We start from the raw sequence: 8,202 nt of genomic DNA, 5'->3' as shown, positions 1-8,202 counted from the left end.
TTTTCCTATTGTAGACATGCCCTTTTATGGAGAAACTCTAATTGCTCTGGGAGTTCTCCTTTCAACCCCTGTTCCTCCAATCTGCTTTGCTACCTGTGTTGAGGATTTTCCCCTTAATGTGTTTTTAAGTCTTCCCAGACTGTACATTACACAAGAACTGTCTCAAAAGAAAATGTTTATAACTCTTGCACGGAAACCACGTAAGCATGAGTATTAGATTTGTTCCTGATTACATTAAATTCCACAATAAACAAGACATTGCCAAACTCATGCCAGTATTACATGCACAAAATTTTATACAAATAACTTTCAGGAAGGAAAGACTGTACCTTGCAGTCGCCAACAAGGAGTTTACTATTCAGCACTCCATTTACCCCTCCTTGAAAGGATGTTTGTTACAACTGACTTTTTTTCATATCAGCTGTGCACCTATGTAAGATAAATACCATTATCAGCTGAGAAAGCCAACACTGCTGGTGTAAAGCTTCACATCAATACAAAAATATTCTTAATAGAATCATTGTGCAAACTTTCAAACAATAGGCCACTGCTCTAGAGTGTGAAGCGCAAACTGCCCTTAGAGTTGTTTGTCTGCTGGAAATATTTCACATTCTGTTCATATTGTGAATATTATAAATTCAATATTTTGTTTAATGTTCTGCACCTGAATGGGATGATATTCATTTATTGGGAGAATTAAATGTGAATATAGTTTGCCCGGTTACCCTGTTGCTATATTCTGAAGCTTTACCATATATACTATGAATGCCCGAAGAGACACCACCAAGTAACCAGAAGCTAAGTAACTTTGACTTTGCTCATTTACGAGTATTATTTCATACTCCTCTCGTTCCTTAAAAACTGGGTAAATGTGGCATTTAGCCAAAGCTAGGAATAGGGCAGAGCTGCCCTGCCCCAAGGGATGTTTCCGACAGGGATTTTACCTCAAAGAGAATATTTTCTCCCTGAGCTGCCCCATGCACTGTGCAGCTCACACTGTCCTTTCTGGTTTAATTGTGGACACCTTCTGATGTTGTTGATCACTTAACTGACATGAGAACATTATAGTAGCTCTAATTTATGCCACTAGACAGGGCAGAACAAAAGTAGTGCAAAAGTGAGTCAGACTCATCTTTGCACCTTGCCCCTGAGAGGGGCTCTGTGTTTTGGAGCTACAGCTAAGGACCAATGAGTATAACAGCCATAGGGGCATCAGGAGACCTGGAGTTCAGAAGTAATGGTTGATGCACATCTCACAGGAATGGAAGGGAGGGATTACACAGGATATTCTTGGGTATAATTCCAAGTAACGCTGATAAATGGGCAGAAATAGAGACTCAGTTTTCTGTACCCTACTGATTCCAGATGGAGAATGTGTGACTTGACAGTTAAATAAACATAAATAATTTTTGAAAACCGCAGCACAAATGTCTAATTTACGTAGGAGTGTTTGTAGGCAATCCCATTACACCATTAGTATTGCCTGTGACCAAAAATACCTTTGCAATGAAAAAAAACCACATTATATTTAGGGTAAAAGCGGGCAGTGTGGGTGCATTTTGACAAACCTGCCATAGCACACAACTTGGGGTTCAACTGTTACTCCTGGGGGCGAAGCCAAACCATTAAAATTATACACCAAAATTTAAAATTTGTGCAAATTCTGCAGATTTTTTCAAAATAACACTACACAATTTAAATAATTTATTTCAAAATTGCCGTCAGCAAGTATGCCTGTAAGAGTACAGATATATCCCCTCCCCAGGAGTAAAGAAACTCCTATGACAACTCAGTTCCTGTTTCTCTGCTCTCTTACCCCACCAGAGCTCACCTGGGAGGCCAAATAGCCACAACTCCTCCCTCCCCAGAACCCAGTCATGACCCCTGAGCCAATATGCCCAAATAGCTTCCCCGTCGAACCCAGCCATACGGTTCCTCCTGAGCCAGATACCTGCACCCCCCAGCCTAGATAACTGCACCACCTTGCTCCCAAAGCCCTTTTGCCCAGATAATCGTACCTTCCCCCCAGAGCCCAGACACCTGCCCCCTTCTCTCGTACAGCCAATCCATGCCCCCCCAGAGATCCAGATGGAGCAACAGATCAATCTTCAGACCCAGGCTTGTATTGAGTTTCTTGCACACCACTCTCTCCTTCCCTCAGGACATGCTGGAAACAGCAAGTGACAGGAGCCTTCTTAACTCCCTCCCTCTCCCTACCAGCCGTGCCTTCTACAGGCAAGCTGGGCTTTACCAGATCTAGCATCCCCTAGTGGCAGCAGCCAACTGCACAGCACAGTACCTGTACATGCTGATTCTGTGGACATAAAAGATGTATGGATTTTTTGCAGGTACGCTTACATCCATTTGGAAAAATCTGAATTTCGCATTAGTGAAAAATGGCTAATAAACAAGCCATTGAAGATGTAGCCAACAATTTTAAAAAGGAAAAGAGCTTCAAATTCAAGTGCAGTGGGATAGTATGAGTCAATGAGAGAATCTCATTAAGGGTGTGTCTAGACTACAGGGAATTTTTTCCCTGAAAAAATGGCCTTTTTTCAAAAAAACTTCACCTGCATCTAGACTGTCACCGAGTTCTTTCGAAATTAAATTGAAAGAACACGATGGTTTTTTGACCACGATAAACCTCATTTTACAAGGAGGAACACCTGCCTGGGTGTTCTCTTTCGAAAAAGTGGCTTGCTTTTTCAAAAGAAGTGGTTGCAGTCTAGACTTTCAAAAGAGGCTTTTCTGAAAAATTCTTTCGAAAAACCCTCTTTCGAAAGAGGCTCGTAGTCTAGATGTCACCCAAGATATTAATATATCAAAGAAACCATTGGTCTCTTCTTCCACTCTACCATTTCTAAATTCAATCTCCTTCTCCTTCAGATTGCTCCTTGCTTAGCCTTCCATGCCGAACCCTCTGCAGGTTCTCACACTAAGGTGATGTCATCACAGCAAAACAGATTTTATTTTAAACCTCTGCCTGTGGTTGACATCACCTAGTTAACTTGGGGTAAAAGTCCAGGTGCCTTCTTTTTGCCACTAGGATTTACAGCAGTGTAGCTAAGGCACATTAGTTATCCTGCAGTAAAAATACACCCTTTTTTGGCAGTGAGGACAAGTCAACCACCTTTTCCTTTATATTGAGTCTGCTCAACTGCTATCAAAACCCCGTTGCCAACTTTGTCCACATATTTACTCTGGTGACACCATCGCTGGACCTAACCATGTCAATTATACGATCAAGGACACATATTCCTGTTCATCCAGAAATATAATTTATGCCATCATGTGCCAACAGTGTTCTTCTGTTATGTATATTGGACAGACTTCTCAGATACTTCGCCAAAGAATTAATGCCTACAAATCAGACATTAGACATCTTCATAAGGAAAAACCTGTCAGTTTACATTTCAACCTACCTGGACATAGTCTTAACGACCTTACTACATGAATCTTACTTCAAAGAGACTTTAACACCAGATTACAGAGAGAAACTTCAGAACTTTCATTCATGCTTAAATTTGATACTTTACCAATGGGCCTTAACAAAGATGCTAATTACCTTACACATTTTAAAGACAGCTTCCCCACTTATCACCTCTGACTAGCCATTCATTGACTTATCACTCCTGATTAGCTATTCCCTCTCCCTCACCCCACCTTCTGTTCTAAATCCGATTTGTCAGTTTAATAATGTGTTCACTTTTTTTTTGTATTCCTTTGGTATATATGGTCATGCCATTTCTCTTTCAGAATATGATCTAAGGAAGTGGGTCTGGCCCATGAAAGCTCATCACCTATTAAGCCATCTTGTTAGTCTTTAAAGTGCTACATAGTTTTTCCTTTTGTTTTAGCAAGATCAGACTAACACAGCTACCTCTCTACTATTCTTCAGAGTAAGGACCTGGTTAAACGGGTTAAATTATGTCCATTGGAAAGTGCTGGGTAATAGTATTAATCTTTAGTGTGTATTACTTTTTGCTAAGTATACTGTAAGTTGGAAATAGTCTCACTTGTTTGAACAAGGAATGACAAGATAAGCTACTCTTCAAGGAATATCAATATAGGATTGCAAGGGCTCTCAAAAATAGTAAGTCTGATTTTTAACTGAGAAAAGTCAGGAATCCTTAATTCAATATATTGTAGCTATATATTATTTTAGTACCACTACACAGAGAGCATGACCTGTTGCATTTCACATTAGCATTTTAAAACAAAAAATGAAGTTCCATTTTAAAAATCAGGGCTTACGTTTTGAGAATCATATGGCTAGATCTCTCATCATGGTGTCTCCTTATAGAACCTCTGAGTGAAAACCTGGCCCTCACTTAATTCAGTGGGAATTTTGCCACTGACCATGTTAATTTACTTCAATTGAACTGTTTGTACAAGTTTGGCCTGTGGGATCTGAATCTTGTGTAGGAATTTTAGTAGACTCCTCAGCAGTTCTACATGTATACTAAGTCTTCCTGTCAAAGCAGCATAACAATACTTTGCAGATGAAGAAAACTATATGAGTGCAAAGTGCTGTATACATCTCCCAGAGTATGTCTACCCAACATGTAACCACTTGTGGCTGTGTCAGCTGACATGAGCGCACAGGGTTATGGACTAATGCCTGATCTCAAGGACACTCCCTCCTCACTAGGTTCCAGAGGTCAGGCTTCAGCTTGAGCCTGAATGTCTACAACATCATTTTAGAGCCCTGTGAACCCAAGTCAGCTAATCTGGGCCAGCGGAAGATATTTTAGGGAGTAATTTTGGGTTGACTTTCATACACTATTCCTTATGAGCTATTTGTGTGCACAGACTAGGAACTGTTGGCCTTTATAGCTGGACATGGAGCCTCATGAGTTTGTTGACCAATGCTATATGAACAGAGACCAATAGTGACAAAATCAAAAGCATAAACCAACCAGAATGTGCTTTAGGAAGCTAACCTTTTCTTCATCAAAAATATTCTGTCCATGTAAAATTCTAAGGTTACTTTACAAGTTCATGGTGTCCACATTTGAAATATGTTCTCAAGAATACATTCACAGCCCGTTCCCAATCTGATGGTGCTATTGGATGTGATTTATTTTTAAAAATACTTTTCATGAATAATAAGCAGCCACTGCCCCCTTCTGGTTGTATTCCCAGTTCCATACACACCAGGTGATATTTCCCCTGCAAGTGGAAGAGTGACAAAGACGACCCTTTAAATAACTCATTCTCTTTCCCAATTAGGTTGAGACATTAATGTTTATGTTCCACTAGCAAAAACGTATATGGAATGGAAATCATTTCTTAAACATGTTATGCTAACCAAACATGTACATTTACTGCTTAAAAATGTTCTGTTTTCAAATATTCCATTTAATATTTAGTGTAAACTTAGAAGCATGATTCATATTTAACCAAGTGCTTTCAAAGGGTCAGAACTTTAATGTAAAAATGAATGGGTTTTACAATTCTTGAATATATTGCACAGTTAGTTTGCCTCCTATCTTTTATTTGTTAAGTTTCATTTTGGGCTACCCAACATTTATACTATATGCGACAAAATATGAACAATGCTAATGTATATTCAAGTAACAAATGCAGTCAGAATTAAAATGTTACAATTTTCAGAAAAAACTCCTACTGAAGTCAGAAGAAGCTATGTCTGAAAAAGAAATGTAGGATCCAGTCCTATATTTGTGTAATTTAAAAATGGTGTACATAAAAATGTTAAATGGTATTAAATACATTGTAGATTTGGGGTGGATGGGTGAAATTCCAGAACCATATTTCATAGTTCTTTACAAAAGGAGAAACAAAGCAGTGGAATTATTGAGAATTTTAACATTTTAAACATTTATATCAGAAATTTCTATTTAGAAGTGGACTTTACTTTTATATTTTTGAATTATATATCATTCTAATTCTTTTATCTTTCTAAGTACAGAGTAAATATAAGTGCTATTAGGGGACAGAAAAGTTGTGAAATTTGGCTGAATATTTAGCTCAACAGTTTCCTTTGTAAAAAAATTTAATAATAACTGTCTTCTTTTGTTTTCATAGATTTCTTTAAAGCCCAGCACCATCCTTCTCGTCTAGCTACTCAAGTCTTTTTTTTAATTTTTCTATTCTCATGGTATAAGCCTCTTCTTGCATTTCCAGTTTTTCGTTTATCTCAGTCTGTGAAGACAATCAGAAAAAAAAGTGGTTATGATGGAGCTATTTTGTGATGCACATTTTCCTTATGGGTTTGACATATTATGTGCCTTAAAACAGACATTATCCTGAACATGCCTTCCTGTTTTGCAGATATTATGGTGTTCTAGTCTGTACTTATGTGATAACACTTTACCATATTACTAGGTACAATCCCAATGTTATATGTCTGCATGACTGGGAAGTTATATTGGGCCAGCCATTTTTCATGTAATCTTAAATTGGGAAATATGCTAATTTGTTTCTATTCTCAGATTTCTCCACTGAATACCAATTCAGAAAAATTGGTCTAGGATTTGGTTAATGTAGTACAAGCAGTCCCCGGGTTATGTACAAGATAGGGACTGTAGGTTTGTTCTTAAGTTGAATTTGTATGTAAGTCAGAACTGGTACATATTGTAGGGGAAACTCTAGCCAAACATTTCTCCAGAGCTCAGTTTTATTTTCCCACACCTCACTTCCCTCAGTCCTTTATTCTCAAGCTGAGGCGTCTGCTGAGAAAAGCCGCTCCGCGTCTCCCTGGTCTGCTGGGGGGGCGCTAGCTTCGTGTCTTCCTGGTCTGCTGGGAGGAAGCAGCTAGTGCAGGGTTGCCTCACCCCGTTTGTAAGTAGGGATCCGATGTAAGTCGGATCCATGTAACCTGGGGACTGCCTGTATTTTCTTTTACTACAGATATTAGGTCTCTTCTGTAATACATTTTTCTGATCCACTACTGGAACTTAGAAAGCATATTGGAAATAAATAATAAAAAACAAGGTTTATGAAATGTTTCTCATCTGACTTACATACATAATATATATTCATTATTATACACAGACACTCCAGAATTCTGAAGCATTTCAGTGCTTACATTTCCAATGTAATACAGGCAGTCCCTGGGTTACGTACAAGATAGGGACTGTAGGTTTGTTCTTAAGTTGAATCTGTATGTAAGTCGGAACTGGCATCCAGATTCAGCCGCTGCTGAAATTGATCAGTTTCAACAGCGGCTGAATCTGGATGCCAGTTTTGACTTACATACAGATTCAACTTAAGAACCCCAGGCGACCCCAAGTCAGCTGCTGCTGAAACTGATCAGCGGCTGATTCCAGGAAGCCGGGGGCAGAGCAACTCTGCCTCGGGCTTACTGTAGTCAGCCGCTGGTCAGTTTCAGCAGCGGCTGACTTGGGGACGCCTGGGGCAGAGCAGCTGGGGTGCTGCTGGATTGGTCCAGTAGCGCCGCTCCTTGGCGCTACTGGAGCAACCCAGCAGCACCCCAGCTGCTCTGCCCCAGGCGTCCTGATTCAGCCGCTGCTGAAACTGACCAGCAGCGGCTGAATCAGGACGCCTGGGGCAAAGCAGCTGGGGTGCTGCCGGGTTGCTCCAGTAGCGCCAAGGAGCGGCGCTGCGGGACCAACCCAGCAGCGCCCCAGCTGCTCTACCCCAGGCGTCGTGGGCAGAAAAGCCTGGTCTGCTGGGGGCGAGGGGGCACTAGCTATGCCCCCCCCCAGCAGACCAGGGAGATGAGGCGCAAAGCCGCGGAGGATGCCCACAGCGGGACAGCCCAGGCGCGCCGCGGCTGTCCCCCTGCGGGCGGCCTCCGAGGCTTTGCTCTCCGTCTCCCTGGTCTGACCAGCAGACCAGGTAGACGGGGAGCAAAGCCTTGGAGGACGCCCGCAGCGGGACAGCCCAGGCACGCCACGGCTGTCCCGCTGCGGGCGTCCTCCACGGCTTTGCTCCACGTCTCCCTGGTCTTTCCAGCAAACCAAGGAGACAGGGAACAGCTTTTCTCGCCCCGGAGAACGCGGGCGGCGGTACCGCGGCTCATCTGGGTGTCCCGCCGCTCCCGTCCTCCGGGGCAAGAAAAGCCCCGTTCGTAACTGCGGATCCGACATAAGTCGGATCCGCGTAACTTGGGGACTGCCTGTATTTGCAATGAAGGTACATGGGATATGACATATTTTAGCAAAGTCTTTGGCAGCAATAACATGTAGCAGTCTGCAGTGCTGTTTCCTGTAGAAA

The 8,202-nt window shown here is 41.6% G+C and overlaps 1 protein-coding gene across 2 annotated transcripts in view; it reads right to left on the bottom strand.

Annotated features, from left to right (window-relative positions):
- Nucleotides 1-313: 313 nt before the first annotated feature.
- Nucleotides 314-8,202, bottom strand: part of CABCOCO1 (ciliary associated calcium binding coiled-coil 1) — a 129,652-nt gene continuing 121,763 nt past the window's right edge. The window contains exon 8 of one of the 2 annotated variants that reach the window (XM_089780109.1): nt 314-429. In XM_089780109.1, the coding sequence (XP_089636235.1) occupies nt 418-429 (12 nt within the window). In that variant the 3' untranslated portion in view covers nt 314-417. Of the gene's footprint in view, nt 430-5,407; nt 6,166-8,202 lie in introns of those variants that run through there. The other variant, XM_075934880.2, reaches the window with a different exon arrangement.

Source organism: Pelodiscus sinensis, chromosome 8 (assembly GCF_052426305.1).
Source record: "Pelodiscus sinensis isolate ZL-2025 chromosome 8, ASM5242630v1, whole genome shotgun sequence".
Lineage (NCBI taxonomy): Eukaryota > Metazoa > Chordata > Testudines > Trionychidae > Pelodiscus > Pelodiscus sinensis.
Note: the sequence above shows the minus strand (reverse complement) of the source record. Positions and strands in the feature narration are given on the sequence as shown.